Source organism: Bos javanicus, chromosome 1 (genome assembly GCF_032452875.1).
Source record: "Bos javanicus breed banteng chromosome 1, ARS-OSU_banteng_1.0, whole genome shotgun sequence".
NCBI lineage: Eukaryota > Metazoa > Chordata > Mammalia > Artiodactyla > Bovidae > Bos > Bos javanicus.
Genome location: NC_083868.1, coordinates 153115027 through 153137265, shown reverse-complemented (window position 1 = coordinate 153137265; position 22239 = coordinate 153115027). Strand labels below are relative to the sequence as shown.

At 44.3% G+C, this 22239-nt stretch overlaps 2 protein-coding genes across 7 annotated transcripts in view; one reads left to right on the top strand and one right to left on the bottom strand.

Moving 5' to 3' along the window:
- The window catches only part of OXNAD1 (oxidoreductase NAD binding domain containing 1), a 52908-nt gene extending 38563 nt beyond the window's left edge, over nt 1-14345 (bottom strand). The window contains exons 1-5 of one of the 3 annotated variants that reach the window (XR_009737971.1): nt 13500-14345; nt 6464-6612; nt 3200-3317; nt 2821-2884; nt 2241-2333 (exon numbers count right to left, since the gene is read on the bottom strand). Coding sequence is in view for 2 of the 3 variants with exons in the window: in XM_061425186.1 (XP_061281170.1) it covers nt 2241-2333; nt 2821-2884; nt 3200-3309 (267 nt within the window). In the remaining variant the exon portion in view is untranslated. The remainder of the gene's footprint in view (nt 1-2240; nt 2334-2820; nt 2885-3199; nt 3318-6463; nt 6613-13499) is intronic. The other 2 variants (XM_061425186.1, XM_061425192.1) reach the window with 2 other exon arrangements.
- A 21-nt stretch (nt 14346-14366) lies between these two features.
- On the top strand, nt 14367-18917 carry DPH3 (diphthamide biosynthesis 3). Of its 4 annotated transcripts, none has more exons than XM_061425205.1 (4): nt 14367-14780; nt 15748-15822; nt 16916-17201; nt 18050-18917. In XM_061425205.1, exons 1-4 carry the CDS (start codon nt 14673-14675, stop codon nt 18106-18108), a joined length of 528 nt encoding a protein of 175 aa, XP_061281189.1. In that variant the 5' UTR covers nt 14367-14672; the 3' UTR covers nt 18109-18917. The 4 variants fall into 4 exon arrangements, with proteins under 4 accessions (XP_061281189.1, XP_061281198.1, XP_061281204.1 ...); XM_061425214.1 differs by having other exon boundaries at nt 14369-14780; nt 16922-17201; XM_061425220.1 differs by lacking the exon at nt 16916-17201 and having other exon boundaries at nt 14505-14780.
- The last annotated feature ends 3322 nt before the right edge of the window (nt 18918-22239 follow it).

The window sequence follows — 22239 nt, the reverse complement described above, 5'->3', positions numbered from 1 at the left end:
GCTTACACTGACTTTCTGTCAAGTTTTCTTCAACTTGGCTCAAAATAACCTCTCACAAGTCTCAGCAGTTTTGTCCTGGCAAATTCTGAAATGCTACTCTAATTGAGGGATTGGCAAACTACATTCAAAATACGGGCCAAATCCGGGTGTCCTGGTAAATACCGTCTCACTGGAAAGCAGCCCCACCGATGTGTGCACATGCTGCCTAGGGCCATCCTCATGACAAAGGCAGAGTTCTGCAGCTGTAACTAAGACAGCTCGGCCCTGGGAGCCTGAACACTCACTCTCTGGCTCTTTAAGGAAAGGCTGCCAAACTCAACTCTGATTCCACCTCCCTCAAAATACAACAGAAAAAAGTACAGTCCAAGCCTGCTACATAAACTGGCTTTTTCTTCAAAACTGGCAAGGCTTTACTTTTCAAAAAGGAATTCTAACATGTTGGGGGCCAGAGTGAGGTACTCCGCCCATGGCAAAGGTCATGAGGAAGGAGGCTCGACATACGCAAAGGCGGGATTGAGCCTCAGGAGTCCCCCTGGAAATCCTCGAGCATCTACCCCCATTAACCAGAGCCTGCCTACTTTACTTTACTACTTTGTGCTCTCACCTACACCTCTGACTTTACAGGGGGCTGTCCCCCACCACCTCCTTCGGAAAAGGAGTTAACTTAGAGCTCCAGTTAATAATAATTCCTGGGCGTGATAAGAGTGTTTTAACCTACAAACTCCTCTGAAGCTTCTCTAGCCTGCCTGACAGGCTTGTCCGGCCACATGTGATTGCTCATAGCCTCCCAACCGTGAGAGGCACGAGATGCTTTAAACCTTCTAAAAACAGGTTCCTTAGAAAAGTTAGAAAACTATTAGTATAAGTATAATGGGCTGATTAGAAATTGTATTGGTGAAGGGTTTTTCATTTGCTGAGCCAATGTTTGTTGCTAAGTCTCCATATCCCCTGCCCTTACACACATTAATGAATATATAGAAGAAATAACTATTAACCTTTGATATTAATCGCGTTAGACCTTAGGCTAAGTAAATTCTTTCCTTAACTAAAACCCACTACACCCTCACCCTATAGGAATGTAACTTTATTTGGGTGGCGTCTGTTTTAAGAATAATCACCATTGGAGAAAAAAGTGTTCTGACCACTGTCACAAGGAGAGGGTCATAAATTGTCAGCAGGCCCCCCTGGCCAGAAGATGATGTAACACCCCTAAGACCTCTGTATACATTTGTATGAAGCACCTGACTTTGATAAAAGTCAGGACTGCTGACCCCACGTGACTTTTGCATAACATCTCAGTGTATAAACGTAGACCATGGAAAATAAAGAAAGGGGATCAGTTTCTCGAAATACTGGTCTCCCCATGTCTCTTTCTCTCTCACTCTGGCTGAGTCTCCATCTGGAACTCAGAACCCGCCATGCTTACTAATTATGCCTGGGCTTCTAAGATCTGACCGGGGAGGCCTCAGTGTCTCCTCTCCTTCGGGAGAACGGAAGGACGCCTGCGGCCTACGTAAGTGGTGCAAACTTCTTGTCTTGAAGTTTTATTGGTCTCCCGCATAAACCAAGCTACTCAGCCTCTTTTCTCCACTGAATTTTCCTACTGAGCTATCCTTATTCTATTACTCTTTATATCTTTAATTAATATCTAAAAAAAAAAAATTAATATCTAATTGAAGCTATTGTATCCTGACCCTCGCCGATGCCGTCCCTGCTTCGAATACCCTGGATCAGCCAGGGCTGGACCCCGGCACTAACAAATATCACATTTACAGAATCAGCACTTTTGTGTGTTCAACAAACCAGAAAAAGTATTTTCAGATTTACCACCAGTGGGAAAAGCACATTTTCCTACACATCACGAATCTATTGTGCTGAACTACTTTTGCACAGACTCCTCAAAACACACGCGCTTAAAGCTGAACCCACAAATGCACCACTCTTGGTCCCAAAGCAATTTTCTGAAAGCAGAATAAGCTTGAAAAGTGGAGCCCAAATAATGCTCTCCTATATTAAATTCTATTATTACCGCTAAAAATTAAACGATAGCAACAATACAATTTCTGACCATGTTTATAGAAGTAGATAATCCTTCTGTATATAAAATACATAGTTTTTTAACCATTAGTTTAAAAATACCTATAAAACTAAGCTAAACACAATCCAAGTATTTGAAGAATCATTCAAAAGAAAAATCAAATATCTAATTTATGTTTTTAAAAGAAAACGGGGTTACTCACGGAGGTAACGGGTGAGGATCCTTTATTCCCCAGCCCGTGAACCCCTTCGGGTTGGTGGATTAGCCCTTCCGTGGTCTGAATATGGAGGAAAATCTGCACATGGGAAGGTAAGAGAGCTCATTCACCCTCCTTTCTCAGATGTCAGTGCTTTCTCCCTTTTGATGAAATAAGTTGTTCTAAAGTAGGGAGAAGGACAAGGACTTTGAGACATGGTGCCAAAAAAGAAAGAAAAGGCAAGCTACTCATAAAATTTAGGCTCTAAAGGAAGATCTCTTCCTAAAATAGCACCCTAAACCTTATGCCTGTGAGGCCAGTTCCCTCCTTTGCTACAACACTCCCTTCATCAGAAACAAATCCATCCATTCTGACTTTAAAGGGAATGACTGGAGTATTTGGCTATCATCTTTTCAAATCAGTTGTCCCAAGTCACATTTGGAGAAGTTCTGGACAGAAATATAACAAACCTGCCCGGACTGTCCCTCAAAGGGATTCAAGCTCATCTAAAGCCCTTGTGGTAAGCCGGGCCTAACCGTGTGCAGACTGCAAGCTAGGAGAACCTGCCCTGGCCCGAGATACAAACCTCCTGGCGAACGACATCTGCAGTTCTCTCCAAGTGATCAGGTCTCCTTTTGGATTTCATTACACTTTAATAAAAAGTAAAATTAGGTTATTAAGTATTATCCTCCTAAAAATTAATTGCAGTATTAATTACTGTGACTATCTAGCACCTGTGACTGGAGAGGAACGCCGCCCAGCACACAATGTGACTGGCTGTCCCGGGTACAATGGAGCACTATGGACCCTGGAGAACAGCCCCGGAGTCTGTACACTAACTAAAGCATACGCCCCACTGACAGCAGGCACAGTCAAGGAAGATGCTATGACTTGCCTCCCACTGTCTTCAGCAGGTCGGGGCTCTTTGAACACCCGCTGCAACGACACTGAAGGTGACCACTCACCTGCTCCGAGTGAGGTAGCGCAACGCACTGGGTGTTGATCTCAGCGGAGCCGCCTGAGTGCAGATGGTGCCCAGAGAGCCTCGCAGCAGCCTGGGGATCACGACCACCATGGTGCTTCCTGGGAGACAGCAAACTCAAAGTCACAACATTCCAAGAAAAAGGAGGGAAACATCAGACTGTCTTAGGGCCAGTGAAGAAGAGTTTGGATTTTTGTTGCTGATGTTACGAGCTGATCTAACAGCAAAATGATTAAAGACCTAGCTCCACTCTGACAAAACTGCTCCTGCTATTTAGAGTTGAGCCCACTGACCCCCACCATGCATGTGCACCAGTGATTATCGGTGCTGGCAAATATTCCTGTGCTCTATCGGTTTCCAAAATCTCTCACCGAGCTCATGTCACTGACCTTACGCTATCACAGAAGAGGACAGCAGATTCTGTAACTGCCTAGTAACTACATTCTGCCCAGAGCACCACGTAAGCCTGCAATATTTCTTATGAGATAAAGAGAAAAGGGCAGACAAATTTTCAAAGTTTCACAGCAATGAGAATAAACAGACTCCAACCACAGGCAGTAACATAAATGAGTAACACAAATACCTCAGTAAATGAAAAGAATGACAGAAAAGACTCAAAAAAGCCCCTACACAAAGCACCTAGTCTACAAGTCCAGTCATACAAAGAACAAAAGCAGGAAAAATGAATCTGTGAGGTGGAAATCAAATTAGCAGTCACCCATGGCGAGGCGACCGTGACAAAGTTGTTTCTTAATCTGAATGTTGATTACATGGGTATTTTCATTTTGAAAAAAATTCCTCAAACACAAGAGGAGTTTCAGAGCGGTAATACTCCAAATGGCACCGTAATGATGGATCCACGTCATCATACGCTTGTCCACACCCACAGAACACACATCACCAAGAGCGGGCCGTGCTGTGAGACCTGGGAGGACTCTCCGAGTCAGTGCCGGTTCACCAATTACAGGTCGGAGATTAAGGCCCCACTCTGGTGGGGGCTGTGGACGGTGGGGAGGCTGTGCATGTGTGGGGGCAGGGAGTGGAAGGGAAACTCTGCACTCGCCCTCAATCTTGCTGTGAACCTAGAACTGCTCCCCCAAAATTTTGTCTTAAAAATTCAACCAAGCAGTCTTCTTAGGATTTATGTACTTCTATTTACATGTCAAATTTCAATAACAAGTTTAAAGAAAAAACAAAAAAAAACAGAAAGATTCTCCAACACATCAAATTCTAAAAACTACTGCCTATCAGGAAAACCACTGATCGGGAGTCAGACGACATTTTTTTTTTGCTTCCTATCACTCTGTTTTTTCTCTGCTAATTCTTAAATCCTTCTTTGCTTACATGGGCTTCCCAGGTGGTGCTAGTGGTAAAGAACCCGCTTGCCAATGCAGGAAACATAAAAGACATGGGCTGGGAAGATCCCCTGGGGAAGGGCATGACAACCCACTCCAGTACTCTTGCCTGCTGCTGCTGCTGCTGCTGCTAGGTCGATTCAGGGTGTCCGACTCTGTGCAACCCCATGGACGGCAGCCCACCAGGCTCCCCTGTCCCTGGGATTCTCCAAGCAAGAACACTGGAGTGGGTAGCCATTGCCTTCTCCCCTCTTGCCTAGAGAATCCCAAGGACAAAGGTGTCTAATCCTACAGTCCATGGGATCACATCTAATCCTACAGTCCATGGGATCACATCTAATCCTACAGTCCATGGGATCACATCTAATCCTACAGTCCATGGGATCACATCTAATCCTACAGTCCATGGGATCACATCTAGTCCTACAGTCCATGGGATCACATCTAATCCTACAGTCCATGGGATCACATCTAATCCTACAGTCCATGGGATCACATCTAATCCTACAGTCCATGGGATCACATCTAATCCTACAGTCCATGGGATCACATCTAATCCTACAGTCCATGGGATCACATCTAACCTACAGTCCATGGGATCACATCTAACCCTACAGTCCATGGGATCACATCTAATCCTACAGTCCATGGGATCACATCTAATCCTACAGTCCATGGGATCACATCTAACCCTACAGTCCATGGGATCACATCTAATCCTACAGTCCATGGGATCACATCTAATCCTACAGTCCATGGGATCACATCTAATCCTACAGTCCATGGGATCACATCTAACCCTACAGTCCATGGGATCACATCTAATCGTACAGTCCATGGGATCACATCTAACCCTACAGTCCATGGGATCACATCTAACCCTACAGTCCATGGGATCACATCTAATCCTACAGTCCATGGGATCACATCTAACCCTACAGTCCATGGGATCACATCTAATCCTACAGTCCATGGGATCACATCTAATCCTACAGTCCATGGGATCACATCTAACCCTACAGTCCATGGGATCACATCTAATCCTACAGTCCATGGGATCACATCTAATCCTACAGTCCATGGGATCACATCTAACCCTACAGTCCATGGGATCACATCTAACCCTACAGTCCATGGGATCACATCTAACCCTACAGTCCATGGGATCACATCTAATCCTACAGTCCATGGGATCACATCTAATCCTACAGTCCATGGGATCACAAAGAGTCGGACACGACTGAAGTGACTTAGCACGATAGCACACTGCTTAGGATGGCCACTTTTAACAAGTTATATTGCCATATATATCTGTCCTTTCCTATCTTAGTTGACTTCAGAATAAATGAAAATGTATGTGAACGCTATTTCCGGAGCTCTTTGGGAGGTACTATATAAATGAATTGTAACAAATACAATGTTAGAAAATATTCAAGTGAAGTCTACATTCCTACTCCAAGGGAAGTGTGCCACATTTCTACACCACACTCACTATTTTAGCCCTTCATTTGACAAATACTTAGTAAGAGTCCATCATGTGGCAGGCCCTGGGGCCACAAGAACAAGACAAAGACCTTGGGGAGCCTGAAGATATTTTAGAAGATCCAGACAGGAAATAAAAGTAAATAAATTGAGAGGTGACAATTATCATATGTAATTCGTTGAGTTACAACCGAATCATATTAAAAAGCCACTGCTTTCTAACTGGTCTTCGGATAAAAGATCTATTTCTTGCCATTGTGGATAAACACGCTACTTGCCATTTTTCTCTCTAGTAAAATGAAAGAAGTGAAAGGCCTCTTTCCACCTCACATAAAACGTAGCTTCTCTCCTCTGAATGTGCTAAACCCAAAATGGTATATTAGTCACTGAAAGAAAGAGGCAAAACTTACTTCAGAGGTCCATGAGAGTTTAGGAGCCGTTAGTGTACAGCTGGCTGGCTGACATGCAATATTCTGGTCCTGGAATCACACCGAGACCTTTGGCACACACACGGGCTGGAGCAGAAACAGCACCATCCATTGAAACTCTCACCAAGGTCCTTCAACAGCAGAGACAACATGTAAGAACAATGTCTGGGAAGCTGTTCAAAAGCACTACCATCTCGGGACTTCCCTGGTGGCACAGCGGATGGGAGTCCACCGGCTAATGCAGGGGCGTGGGTTCAATCCCGGGTCCAGGAAGATTCCACGTGCTTAGGAGCAACTAAGCCTGTGGGCCATGACTACTGAAGCCTGTGCTCCTAGAGCCGACACAACGAGAAGCATGTTCACAACCCATGATAACCACAACCAGAGAAAGCCCCTGAGCCACAACCAAGACCCTGCACAGCCAAAAATAAATAAATGAACTTATTTAAAAAAAAAAAAAAGGAAACCACTCCTGTTTCTTAGCAGTAAAAGCAAAGGCTCATTGTAACAGGCAAGCATCACCTCACAGCCAAGCTACTCTCAATCACGACCCCCTTCCATCCACTCCTCCTCATGTTCCCACTTTTCTTGTCTGTTTCTCTTGCTGCTTCTCTCTTTCATGTTTCTTGTTGTTTCACTGCTGAGTCAAGTCCGACTCTGTTGCGACCCCATGTCCTACAACCTGCCAGGCTCCTCTGTCCATGGGATTTCCCAGGCAAGAATACTGGAGTGGGTTGCCATGCCCTCCTCCAGGGCATCTTCCCGACCCAGGGATCAAACCCGCGTCTCTTGCATTGCAGGTGGATTCTTTACCGCTGAGCCACCAGCGACGCCCCCCTCATCTTTCTTGAACCGTCTGTATCTCCTGCTGCTTAGGGTCTCCACCCCATGAACAACCAGACCAGTGGCTGGGCTGATAACAGGTACATGTCATTTGGGCCCAACCTCCCTGACAAAATTTAACTGACGTGCAGGCAAATATGGACACACTGTTCTGCTCAGTGTTTTGGACATCTGTTGCTACAATAAGCTGCCTCATCTAAGACACATCTTTTAGTGATTATACTGTTTGATCTACTGCTCAACTTGAACTAGAAAACAAAGAAAACTTAATTTTTAAAAGCTGTTTTCTTTAAAATTCTACAATCTTGTTTTTTAACAATAGTAACCATGACCAAGAGTGCCACCTACTGGTAAATAAGGGGTATTTTATCAAACTGTGTTCAAAGTGCCTTCTAAAGCAATAAGGTATTTAAAGAAAAAAACCCATCCATATTTTGAAACACATCCAGTGACTTTATATACTCAATGAAAGTATTAGCTAACTATAGAAAATTAACATATACTAAATAATTTACTACTAGAGCTCATCAATGAATTTGGTAAAGTCCCAAGATGCAAAACTAATACACAGAAATCTGTTGCATTCTGATACACTAACAATGAAAGATCAGAAAGAGAAAGTAAGAAAAGAATTGCAATTACCATACATGAAAAAGAATAAAATACTCAGGAATTAAACCTACCTTAGGAGATAAAGACCTATACTCTGAAACTATAGGAAGCTGATGAAAGAAATCAAAGATGACACAAACGGAAAGATAGACCATGTTCTTGGGTTAGAAGGATCAATACTGTCAAAATGACTATATTACCCAAGGCAATCTACAGATTCAATGCAATCTCTATCAAATTACCAATGGAATTTTTCACAGAACTAGAACCAAAAAAAATGTTTTAATTTGTATGGAAACACAAAAAACCCTGAAAAGCCAAAACAATCTTGAGAAAGACATGCAGAGCTGAAGGAATCGACTCCATGGCTTTGGACTATATTACAAAGCTACAGTCATCAAAAGAGTAGGGTACTGGCATTAAAAAAAGACATATAGATCAATGGGACAGGATAAAGCCCAGAAACAAACCCAGGCACCTGTGGTCAATTAATCTATGACAGAGGCAAGAACAAACAATGGAGAAAAGACAGTCTCTTCAATAAGTGGTGCTGGGAAAACTGGACAGCTACATGTAAAAGCATGAAATTAGAACACTTCCTCATACCACACAAAAATAAACTCAAAATGAATTAGAGACCTAAATGTGAGACTGGATATTATCAAAATCCTAGAGGAAAACATAGACAGCACTCTCTTTGACAGAAATAGCAGAAAGATTTTTTAAAATCTGTCTCCTAGAGTAATAAAAATAAAAACAAAAATAAACAAATGGGACCTAATTAAACTTAAAAGCTTTTGCAAAGCAAAAGAAACCATAAACCAAATAAAAAGAATCTACAGAATGGGAGAAAATATTTGCAAACCATGTGGCTGACCCACAAGGGCTTAATCTCCAAAATACACAAGCAGCTCTACATAAAAAAAATAACCCAATCAAAAAATGGGCATAAGATTAAACAGACATTTCCCCAAAGACACACAGACAGCAGAAAAGGCACATGAAAAGATGCTCAACATCACTAATTATTAGAGAAATGCAAATCAAAACTACAATGAGGTATAACCTCACCCCACTCAGAATGGCCATCAACAAAAAGTCTACAAATACTAAATGCTAAAGAGCATGTGCAGAAAAAGGAACCATTCTACACTGTCTGTGGGAATGCAAATTGGTACAGCCTTTATGGAGAAGAGTATGGAGGCTCCTTAAAAAACTAAAAGTAGAGCTACCATATGATCCTTCAATCCCACTCCTGGACATGTACCTGGAGAAAATTACAGGTGAAAACATACACACACTCCAGTGCTCACTGCAGCACTGTTTACAACAGCCAAGACATGGGAGCGACCTAAGTGTCCACTGACAGACAAAACAGATAAAAATGTGCATAAAATACACAATGGAATATTACTCAGGCATAAAAAAGCATGAAATAATGCTGTTTGCAGCAACACGGATGGACCTAGAGATTAACAACTAGGTGAAGTCAGAGAAAGACAGGCATATGGTATCACCTACACACGGATCTAAAATGATACAGACGAACTTACCGACAAAACAGAAACAGACCCACAGACACAGAAAACAAACTTATGGTTACCAAAGAAGAGGGGGTATATGTTAGGAGCCTGGGCTTAACGTATACACACTACTATATATAAAACAGGTAACCAGTGAGGACCTACCGTATAACACAGGGAACTACACTCAGTATTAGGTACAAACCTATAAGGGAAGAGAATCTGATACATATACGTGTATGTATAATATAACTGAATCCCTGTGGTGTTCACCTGAAACTAAGGGACACTGTAAATCAACTAGACTTCAACAAGGGCTTCCCAGGTGGCTGCCAATGCAGAAGACACAAGAGATGCAGGTTCGATCCCCTGGAGTGGGAAATGGCAACCCACTCCAGTATTATTACCTGGAGAATTCCATGGACAGAGGAGCCTGGCAGGCTACAATCCAGGAGGCTGCAAAGAGCAGGACACAACCGAGCATGCATGCACTCATACTTCAATTAAAACAAAATTAAAACAATGCCACATTCAAAAAATAAAGTAAACAATACAAAACAAAAAGGAAAACACCTATCCGTATCTTGAAATGTGTCCAATGGTTTTATTCATTCAATGTAAACATTAATTAACTATACAAAATTAATATATATTAAGTAATTTTCAAAACTATACAAAAAAGAACATTCCATCAACGTTTGTATCCTCATTTGAGCCTTACCTCACCAAAAAGTTATTTTATTTCTGAAACAGAGAAAAGTATCATAAATACTAAATGAAACATATAGCCATTTAAGCAGTCCTACAAGCAACAGACTAAATTCAAGATTTAAAATGAACTATACTAGTTTCTGTTCAACAAGTACATTCAAATTATTTAACAATTACTGGGGCATCCAGCACTATTTTAGGTTGCAGAGACACAACAAAGAGCCAGACACAAGGCCTCTGCCGTTACACGAAGCTTTTATCACAATGTCTACGGCAGCTAACAAACAGATAACTAAAAGACACAGATTACGGTAAGTGTGCAAGGGAAATAAGAGTGATGGAGGTTGGGGAATATCAGGAAAGGTCTCTCTCAAGAGGAGTCTGAGCTGGGACCTGACGATGAGGACAAGTGCAGAGCAAAGGAGCAGAGGCCCCAGCACAGAAACGAGGCTGGTGTGAGAGACGGAGCACAACCAGCGTGTCTGCAGGGCAGAGAGCCGGGGCCCGGGACAGATGAGCCACAGCACGGACAGTGCCAGGCCACGGCAGGCCATGGCTGGGGGCAGGCCTCCTTCTAAAGGCGAAGGGAGGCGACTGCAGGGCTTGAACAAATCAGGGGAGGGGCGTGATCTCACTCACACTAAAGGGTCACTCCAGTTGCCTTGAAAAGAACAGACCAAGAGTTGAAGCAGGAAGTTCAGTTAGAAGGTGCCCTGCTAAGCTCAGACAGAATAAAACTAAGACAGAAACAGATGAACAGGGACTAGATTTTGAAGCTACAGCCCTATCACTTGCTGAGACAGGATGACGTGTGAGCAGGCAGTGAGAGAAAGAAAAAATAACCAAGAATGCCTCAAAGAGCAGGGACACACAGAAATAAACTCAGAGCTTGCACGGCACTTGCCGATTTAGAATCCCAGGTGCCGGTGAGGAGGCACAGGGGTTCTTGGCATTCAGAAAGGCGACCCGAGTGAAATACAAGTTACTGCAGAGTGTTGGAGTCAGAACCAGCAGAACCAGGCTCAGATCTGACTCCTTTCTGGCTTTCAACCTTGGGCCAGTCACCTCTTCCACTTTTTAAATGGAAATTCCAAGACTACCTCACTGGGTTGCTGAAACGGGTACATGTCTGGGGAAACACCTGGCACGCAGGAGGATCACTAAAACAACCCAATCTAGAGAGGCAGCGGGTTATGCGCCAAAAACACAACTGCCCAGCCCGACCTACAACACTCATAAAACACAGCTGCTGTGACCTAAGTGTGACCTAGTTCTAAATTCAATCTCATGCTAAGAATTTTGGTCACTGTTGTTTTCCAAATCAGCAGCAGTACGATTTTTAAAAATTTATTTTTAAACCATGAATCTGTGATCACAAATGACCGTATAGCTACTATTAAACTTGCTTTTGTCATACTCTGAGTCCAAAGATATCTCATTATGAAACGTGTCCACTCTTTTCTAGGAATAAATGTAGTTCAGCAGTCACTGTTACGTTTTATTCACAAACGCTGGGTGGCGTAAAATAACGCATCCCGGGTTTTGCTACAGTTTTACTTTCTTCAGCACAGTATGCACTCCAACTGACAGATCCATAAGGGGACCCAGCTCTGGCCCAACAAGGGATGCGGCAACAGATGGCAGGAGGAAAGCAGCACGCAAGGCCAAGGGGACCCCCAAGTCAGGTCTCAAGGGAACCGGCACCACTCTAGAGGAAAATCTGAGCCCACTTAGACTGCCAGAGCTGTCTGTTTAACCCAGCTCCGCTTCAAGCACCATCAGATCACAGATGGTACTGAGGGTCATGAAGACCCAGTTCTGGGCTCAGCCAGGCCCGAGTTCTCACCATAGCTTCCTGCCATTCACTAGCTTGGCCCTTTTACGCAAGTGTCTAAACCTAAGCCTCTAAACCCTCAGGTTTCCCAGTGTTGAAAATGGGAGTGAAACCTATGCCTTGTTGTTTTAATAACAGGATGCATCTAAACACCACTTGGTACAGAGTCTGGCACGCAGTGTCAACTACTACTAGTAAAGTGGCTCGTTCACCTTCCTTTTTCTACTTGAGGTAATACATACTCAAAGAAAAGTTGGAAAATTACAAAGAAATTATAAAGAAAAATCACCCAACAACTCCTGTAACAAAAAGTTACAGGAGTTGTTGGGTGATTTTTCTTTATAATTTAGGATTTTATAAGTTAGGATTACTAACTTCAGATTTCAAAATTCCTCAGCAAATTGTTTTTGACAGACCCAAACTGCTTCCTAAAAGGTCTACCAATGTATACTTCCATGAACCAAATATGCACCCATTTCCGGACCTTCAAAAACAACTCACCTTTATTCTGGAGGTACTTATGCTCAGAAGTACTAAAGAACAAAAAGATTCCCGACCTCAAAATGATCACTGGGACTACCATTCTGACACTATCAACTCTGTCCTCCTCTCTCCAAGAGGCTCCCTGGGAAAATCCTGGTCTACAAAGGCTTCCCCTGTGGCTCAGCTGGTAAAGAATCCGCCCGCAATGCAGGAGACCTGGGTTAGATCCCTGGGTTGGGACGATCCCCTGGAGAAGGGAAAGGCTACCCACTCCAGTATTCTGGCCTGGAGAATAGTCCATGGGGTCCCAAAGAGTCGGACACGACTCAGCGACTTTCACTTCACTCACAGACACAGCGAGCAGCCTCTGAACTACACAGGCTTTACCAAAAGGGCTTTGCTGCTCCTTTGCTCAAAGCAGAAATCAGTCCAGTTAACCCGCAATGAGTTTAACAAATGTTTAACAAACACTTTCCAACTGCTGGTTAGATCTCCAATTAAGGAAAACACAATGTTTGTGAGGCCTCTGCCATATTCTATAAAGCCTTTTAATGTAACTTCCAAATTATCTCCCAAAGACTCCTTTACCATTAGGTTTTCAAGCTTTAAAGGAGCTAAACCAGCTGGAACTTCAGCACACACAAAATTAATTCATGCAAACATTTGTGTATGCATAAATAAGCATAGGGAAGTGTACATATGTATTATGCTAACATAAATATGCTACATGTGATTGCTGAACCATGTAAAACTCGCAATCTCCACGCAAAAGTAAAATGTTAGACCTGAAAGGAGTCTTGTAAATCATCTCTAATCCAACTCTTTTTCAGTGAGAAGAGGAAATAAAGCCAAAGAACGTAAATATCCAGCTCCCAGATCCAAACAGTCATCTTCTGAGCCCAGATCTGCTTCTCAATAGGGCTCTTCCCCACTGCCTTCCTACTCTACCAAGATTTGAATAATAGAGCAAAACTCCCATGAAATCCCACTTTGCCAACACAAGACGTATCACCTTTTATCTGCATTTCACTTTAACGTATATTAAGGCCTCATGGTATTATAATAACTCTGCGCGCTGATTCCATTTCTCTTTCAAAGAAGAAACTGTGGTTCGGCTCAGTTCAGTCGCTCAGTCGTGTCCGACTCTTTGCGACCCCACGCACGCCAGGCCTCCCTGTCCATCACCAATTCCCGGACCTGTGGTTCAACACCAGTTAAGTCATTCGTTCCTAGGCTTTGGGGACAGCCAGGCTCTTCATTTTCCAGATGTGCGATTTCGGTCAAGACATCTGACTCTCTGTATCTCCGTTTAAAGACTACTAACACGGAATGAATGACACCTAGATTCCCAGCACTGGTGGAAGAATGACACTGAGCGTCAACCCCGCGTAACAGACCTCGCTTGGTCCTTTCGACCACACACCTCACGGGCCTCTGAAGAGAAGCTGGGCTGAGGGAGAGGCCGGGCTGTACCTGGACAGCCGAGCGCGGCCCGATCACAAGCCACGCGCCGCTCGGAGCTCAAAGTCACTCGGTGAATCAAGACCTCAGCTTTCCGTCCCTCACCGGGGAGGTCCAGGGGGCTGAGCAGTTCCCGCCGCCGCCTCTCACCCCGCAAAGCGCTTTCCGCCAGCGGCGCCAAGGGCCGGGCTGACGCTACCTAGGCCGACCGGGGCCTCCTACGGAGTCTGCTTAAGGCCTGAGGCCCACGGACGTGAGACACGAGACACTACGCCTCAATCGGGAGTCTCCACACCGCCGCCACCCCCGCGCCGACCCAGCCGCTCGCGCAGCGCCAAGCCCCGCCCCGGCTCTGGAGAGCTTCCGGCGTCCTCGAAGTGACGCACAGGCGCGTGAGAGAAACCCACATGCCATTGGTTGCTGTCGCCCGATAGGCGGAGCGACGCTCGATCGACCCCGAGCCGCGAGCCCTATTCGCCCGTGTCTCCGCCCCCTAGAGCCGCCATCTCCATGGTGACCGCTGCCCGGTCACCCCTTTGGCCTGACTCCCGGAGTTGCGTCATTGTCTCTGCGCCGGAAGCGGGCCTCCGTGGGCCGGAAGCGGGGTTCCGCGCGCGGGTGCTCTGTGAAGACTCCCGTGTGGGCGGGCGCCAGCCAAGTTGGCCCGGGGCCCCGGCCTGGGTCGGACGGCGAAGCTGAGAGACCTGTGCCGGTTCCAGTGACGATGGCGGTATTTCACGATGAGGTGGAGATCGAGGACTTCCAATACGACGAAGACTCGGAGACCTACTTCTACCCCTGCCCGTGTGGGGATAACTTCTGCATCACCAAGGTAACGGGAGGCTCCTCGGAGCGGGCGCGTGTTAGCTCTGCCGAGTTCCTGCCGCGGAGCCGCGCGGCTCAGAGTTATCCGCTTCCTTTTATCATCCCTTTCTGAATTCTACCAGAGTCGGTACTTTGCGCCGTCAGTGGTTCTGGTCTTCTGTCAGGCCTGAGGAGAGCGGGGAGGGGGTGGATGGCAGCGAGTACCAGTCTTCTCGCCAACCCCCGCCGCTCAAGCTTCCCCTCCCTAGGATGCGTTTTGGAGGAAGGAGTGTGTTTTTGTCTTCCGAGGTGGGGGTGGGTTTTTAGACGACTCAACCATGACTCACCCTCCTGGGTGTTTTTTCCCCAAGTGACGCTTCCAGGGAAGAATGGGGCAGGCGTTTCTCTCGGGAGGTGCTTTTGGTCCTCACGTGCCTTGTGGGTTTGTCCAGTGGATGTGAGAGTTGGACTGTAAAGAAAGCTGCGCGCCGAAGAATTGATGCTTTTGAACTGAGGTATTGGAGAAGACTCTTGAGAGTCCCTTGGACTGCAAGGAGATCCAACCAGTCCATCCTAAAGGAGATCAGTCCTGAATATTCATTGGAAGGACTATGAATAGTCCAATACCTTGGACTCCAATGAAACTCCAATACCTTGGCCACCTGATGTGAAGAACTGACTTCTTGGAAAAGACTCTGATGCTGGGAAAGATTGAAGGCGGGAGGAGAAGGGGACAATAGAGGATGAGATGGTTGGATGGCATCACCGACTCGATGGACATGAGTTTGAGTAAACTCCGGGAGTTGGTGATGGACAGGGAGGCCTGATATGCTGCGATCCATGTGGTCGCAGAGAGTCAGACACGACTGAACTGAACTGCCTTGTGGGGAGGCCAGCCTCCAAGGAGCTTGCCCACAGAAGTGAGAGGGTTGGGGATGAGGAGATCACAAAGGGAAGGCTGCGCTGACCCATACGGTGTTTAATTTTATTTATAGGAAGATTTGGAGAATGGGGAAGATGTGGCAACCTGCCCTAGCTGCTCTCTCATTATAAAAGTGATTTATGACAAGGTAAGGAGTCAGGTTTTAAAACAAGGGGGAGGGGGGAGAGGGTTGCAAGAACCTTGAGCAGTCTGCCTGTGATATGTAAGTGCAGGAGATTGTTTTCTAATGGTGTGTTAGGAAAATGCTATATTTTTTAAATGAATTTTAAAGAGCCATTCATGCTCCTGCTGCTACTGCTAAGTTGCTTCAGTCGTGTGCAACTCTGTGCGACCCCATAGACGGAAGCCCACCAGGCTCCCCCGTCCCTGGGATTCTCCAGGCAAGAACACTGGAGTGGGTTGCCATTTCCTTCTCCAGTGCATGAAAGTGAAAAGTGAAAGTGAAGTCGCTCAGTCGTGTCCAACTCTTCAGGATCCCATGGACTGTAGCCTACCAGGCTCCTCTGCCCATGGGATTTTCCAGGCAAGAGTACTGGACTGGGTTGCCATTGCCTTCTCCGAGAGCCATTCATAAGCAATTGCAAATTAAAATTTTGTATTACATTGTTACTTAAAATTTTTAAAGCTCAATTTATTAACTTTTTTTGGAGAGGACAATAAACTGTTCTTTATCTAATGAATCTTACTGGGATTACTTATTTAACAGGAAAATGATCATAAAGATTAATTGAAAGTCTTTATTCCTCCATTATTTAATAAGTAATTAGAATCGTTCAGAGTTCCTGGACTTATTTTGAAAGGAACAGTTTTATAGTATCTCTTACCTGACTTATATACAGAATTCTGTATTATCTTGTTTGAGCTGTGCCATAGTTGGAATTTTACAATTTTCATTTTAGTCTTTAACGTCCTGTTGTTTTCATCCAAAGATGTTGACAATAGAAAACAAATGTTGTGACTGCCCCCTCACCCCCAGCTTTTGGTCAGTACTTTGAATGGAGTCTTAAGAGACTTAACATTGTATTTTCTGAGTTTGTTGTGTTTGTTGTTGTTGTTGAGATATAGTTGTCCCATAACAGTGCTTAACATTCTTAAGGATAAATTCTAAAGTGCTTATAGGCAAGGTGGGAACAAGACAGACTCCTGACAGAAACAGGCTGTAACTTAGACTGTACTTTAGCCGTTTACTGGTTTATTCTTGATTTAAATGTGTTCTGAAGAAACAGAACCAGACAAGGGTGAGCACGAGTGCTGCTGTGAGGAGAGACTGCGGCCTTAAGGCGGGTGATCGTGCGCTGAGGCTGCTGAGTGGCATCCCTGGCCTCTCCCCACTCGGTGCCAGTGGCAGCCCTCAGTATGTCAACCCAAAACGTCTCTACACATTGCCAGATGTCCCCAAAGATAAAAGTAACACCTCCTTCCCACCACCCATTGAGACCCCTGTGTTAGAGCAAGAAGGCTGTTTTCAGAGGTTGAGAACATGGAGCCTCATGTTGATGGTGGACCGTAAGTTCCAAAGAGCATGGTGGGAGGGTTCCAGGTGCTGGGCAGGAGTCAGAGATTGCCAGGGACAGAATAAGGCTGGTCCTTAACAGGGGTCAGACTACAGGAGATGAGGGGTAACCTGGGAGGCAGAGGTTTCTGGGGGTGGCTGGCATAAGCCAGGAGAAATCATCAGAGGTTGAACTTCATTTACAAAGTAGCTAGTTTACAGATTATCTGTGTTGGGAAACATAAAGAGCTACCCACTTTAGTTGGAACAAGTAATTTGAAGAGAACAGGTATTTGAGTGACCAAATATTGGAGAAGTAGTAGTGCAAGTAGTGATTAATACAGAACCTTAAAACATGTGTTTTGTAAATGTGATTTCCAAGAAGTGCGAGCTCTGTAGTGAAGATGGACATGTTTATAAGGTAAGGTGCGTGCGTGCTAAGTCACTTCAGTCGTGTCTTCCTATGTGATCGTATGGACTGTAGCCTGCCAGTCTCCTCTGTCCATGGGATTCTCCAGGCAAGAATACTGGAGTGAATTGCCATGCCCTCCTCCAGAGGGTCTTCCAGACCCAGGGATCAAATCCACGTCTCTTACCTCTCCTGCATTGGCAGGTGGGTTCTTTACTACTAGAGCCACCTAAGATAATAATATGGTGCATTAAATATGAATTTGGGTCTAAAAACTGGGCAAGATTATTCAAGATTATATTTCTAGTGCTGACTTTGACCAAGGATGAAGTCATAGAGCAAAGGAAAAACTTAACAGAGCAAGATTGACTGTGTAACAAAATGAAATCTTACTATTGATGCATCTGTGACACAGACATTCAGTGAGTAATGTAATTTCTTGTTCTGTCTTAGGATCAGTTCACGTGTGGAGAGACAGTCCCAGCCCCTTCCACCAACAAAGAACTAGTTAAATGCTGAAGAAGATTTTTAGGTTCTAAAACCTGAACTTGGGGAATGAGGCAAGCTGGAAAAGTCTAATGCCGAGTCACTGGCTTCTTTACGGGGACAGTCCTTTTGTGGTTTGCTGTTCATGAGAGTCTGGATTCTTTCCATCGGGTGCCAAGTTCACCTCCAATTGAAGAAGCAAGTCCACCACATGACATGCCTGGATTTTGTGCTCAAAACCTTGAATTGGAAGTGTTTCCATCCAAACATAAAAGAAGATAATTTCAAATCAGTGCTTTTTTCCCTCAGTTTTATTTTTATATCTTTACACTATTACTTCATTATCTGACAACAGCATCATCTACCTCAAAGCATTAGGTTTCTTTAACTTAAAAAGATTTTTATTTTAATCACTTACGAAGATTTTTTAAATCAGCCCTTTCTATGCAATTTGACGTCAGCTCTTTGCTGTTGTAAACTGAAGGAAGTCAGTTGCCTCTAGTCTGTTGGGACTGCGCCTTCTACTCCCTCACCACGCTGACCTTCGTCAGGGATCTGTGTTCTGTTAAACGTGCCACTTCATTATGCTTCATATACTGAGTCCTGGTGGTGGTGCAAAGAAAAAATATACTGAGCTCACAAAGTTAGTGAGTTAAGAAGAAAAGTCAAAAAACAAAACAGTCAAAGGATATGGACTTCCCTTATCAATATTCTGCGTTTTCCTTGAAAATCAGGACAAGATAAAAAACAGCCAAAGGAAGTGAAACTGGCAACAGAACGAGAAGAGAAAACTATGCCTACTTAGTTATTTAATTAAATGCTTGAGTGCTTTTTCAAGATCAGTGCAACTAATATTTCTGTATCTGGCCTCTTGTGTGTGTATTTGTTTTTCGATAAGGCTAATGAGATTTTACTCTAGACGGGTTAAGGTCAAGTCTTCGTGGCTGGTGGCTGTGCTTTCAGCACTACTACCAAATCAGTCACTAGTCCTAAAAGGTAAAGCTTTGATAACAGCCCTTGTATTTACTAAGGATGAACTTGAAAATGAGATGCCTGTTCTAATTAAATATGCCCTGAGGGCAGATATGTGCTGTGCTTAGTCGCTCAGTCGCGTCTGGCTCTTTCTGACCCCGTGGACTGCAGCCCGCCAGACTCCTCTGTCCATGGGGATTCTCCAGGCAAGAATACTGGAGTGGGTTACCATTCCCTTCTCCAGGGGATCTTCCCCACCTAGGGATCGAACCCAGGTCTCCCGTATTGCAGGCAGATTCTTTACTGACTGAGCCACCAGGAAAGCCCAAGGGCATATATAGTAAGCCTTTATAAGCTGTAGCCACACATACATTCACTCTTGCAGAGAATTGTTACCCTGGAGAAAAAGAAAAATACAAAGATAGGCCATTGGTCTTCTTTGCCACAGCCATGAGAGTAGCAAGAAATAGAATCACTTGCATGGAAATTCCAAATTTCCCTTTAGGTACACACCTTTGTTGTATGTACATAAAATTAACTGATGTCTGGTGGGTTGTTGTGGAATTGGCTCCTGCAATTAATGAGAAAAATAGCTTGCCAGAATGTGAGCATTTTATTACTAACTGATGAATGTTTTATACACTCATTGGGGGTTTAAATTAAAACAGGCCAGTGGCCTTTTTTCTCCTGCCAATGGCATAGCTATATGAAGCCATTAGACTGAGAAGTAAATCACCAAAAATTGTATGCCAGAACTGCTTGGTGCATTATATGAAGTGTACGGTGTGTTCTTGATATGTTGAGAAATCACTGTCGGGGACACTGACACCCCAGAAGTCATCCACAGTAGCTTTGAAACCAGTGGTGGCTCAAGTGAACAGAGCAGGGTGTGTGCTAACTGGTGGGGATGAATTACAAAGAGAAAAAGACTGTCCCACACTCAGATCTGATGGTTTGGTAGATACCGATAACCAATGATGAATTTCAAATAAGAACAGACATCTTTAATGTCACCTCTGCTGTGAGTGTAAGAGCAGGAAGAAAAGGTGCCCAAGTCCAAACGTCCCAGGAGACAAGCCAGTGGCACTGGTGATGAGTGATATTCAGGAATGTGATCACAGGCATGATTTCATTCCCGAAAGCAACTGAGTCACTACATCGGTTAACCACAAAGAACACATCAGGATTTAATCCTATGTTAAGCAGAAGGTAAAATCAGGGGTCTTGCAGATGTAACTAGGGTTCTTTGGGGTCCCTTGCTTAGCTTCACAGACATTTCAGAGCCCCTCTGAGGCCTGATTTGTAATCCAGCTCTGTGACCTGCTAGCTTTGTAATCTTTGGCAAGACCAGTGGGTTCCTCGTCTGTTAAAATCGGGAGACTGAATCCGGGGATTTCTAAATTCAGTACTGTAATTTCAGGCTTCGTAGTGTGCAGGAGCTGGAATGGTAATCGAAACCTTTCTAATCTAAACACTAAGATGACTTACAGAGGAAGACACTTCATTCTTCAGTAACTCCACATCAGAGGATTCTGCAGATAATTCGGTGTACACATTCAGAAACCCTTTTCTTGGAAAGCCCCCAATATTTTTGATAACTGTATATACTAATTTATTACCACTTTAAACTATTAGCATGCTGAATAAAGTCAGATTATTCACATCCATTTGTTTTCATGTGATTTTTCCTCCCCTGAATACCAGCATTATGTACTTAAATATTGTAATGTGATTATATATGAGATGGAAAATCTTTAACCTGCTTTGGGACTTTGGAGGTAGGTTTCTGTTGTGGACAATACAGTTTTTAAATAGGTTGCCACTATTACTACCCAGGTTGGCCACATGGGTATTGGTTCTGGATTTTTAATAGTTACTTGGGAAAAAATAAGCTTTGGATTAAGTGGCAGTAAGGCAAATATAGCTGACATTCTTAGGTGAGTGATTCAGTTTCTTGCTGGGAAGGAAGGTTGCTGCTTAAGACATGGTAATTCTTATAGTGGTTTAAGAGCCCAGCTCTGGTCAGGACACGGGTTGAATCTCAGTTCCTCCACTGTGATCTTGGACAGGTTTCTTAGTCTTTGTGTATCTCTATGCCCTGGTCTGTGAAATACAGGCCATAATGGTGCCTTTTTCCCAGGGTTGCTCTGTGGGGGCAACAGACCCACATTCAGCAGGGGTCTGGAATGCTTGCCACTATGAAGAAGCCAGGTAGGTTTCTGTCATCATGGAGCTTACCTGCAACAAGAGGAAATAAGAGAACAGGCTGTGTTTAGGGCCCAGGTGATGGGATACAACTGCCTTTCTCAAGGGCAGACTGAAGGCATCTCAGTCTGATACCTTTTCTGAGACCTGAAGGATGAGAATGAAATAGTCTCGTAAAAATGACTACATTAGCTAATGATGACAACATTCAATACTGCCTGTTGTATATGCAAAAACAAAAAGGTTACCTATTCTGATGCAAAAGGAATTCATTGTTTTGAGCACTGACAACATTATATGAAACATGCAAAGTATTGAACACCCTCCGCATTTACTCATCTCTGGCGTGGGTTTTGACAAGCCCTCACTGTGGTTCTGATGCAGCTGAAGCTTGAGAACCACTGGTTGAGCACCGGTGTTCAAACCCAGCAGCTCACTGGAATCGCCCGAGGAGCTTCTGAAACTGCTGCCCATTGGTCTACGCTTCTGTTGCTGCGCCAGCACCACGCTGTTTTGATGACTGTCGCTTTGTGGTATAGTCTGAAGTCAGGGAGGTTGATTCTTCCAGCTCCATTTTTCTTTCTCAAGATTGTTCTGGCTATTCGGGGTCTTTAGTGTCTCCCTGAGAAATCTGTATGCAGGTCAAGAAGCAACAGAACTGGACACAGAACAACAGACTGGTTCTAAATTGGGAAAGGAGTACCTCAAGTATATTGTCACCCTACTTATTTAACTTATATGCAGAGTATATCATGTGAAATGCTGGGCTGGAAGAAGCACAAGCTGAAATCAAGATTGCCAGGAGAAATATCAATAACCTCAGATATGCAGGTAACACCACCCTTATGGCAGAAAGCAAAGAGGACCTAAAGAGGCTCTTGATGAAAATAGGAGAGTGAAAAAGTTGGCTTAAAACTCAACATTCAAAAAACTTAAGATCATAGCATCCAGTCCCATCACTTCACAGCAAATAGATGGGG

Excerpts from the sequence above, each read along its gene's own strand:
- DPH3 (XM_061425205.1), top strand. The coding sequence starts at position 14,673 with ATGGCGGTATTTCACGATGAGGTGGAGATCGAGGACTTCCAATACGAC. Across the intron at positions 15,823-16,915 it reads TAAAAGTGATTTATGACAAG|AAACAGAACCAGACAAGGGT; the intron begins GTAAGGAGTCAG and ends TGTGTTCTGAAG. Across the intron at positions 17,202-18,049 it reads CCTCATGTTGATGGTGGACC|GATCAGTTCACGTGTGGAGA; the intron begins GTAAGTTCCAAA and ends GTTCTGTCTTAG.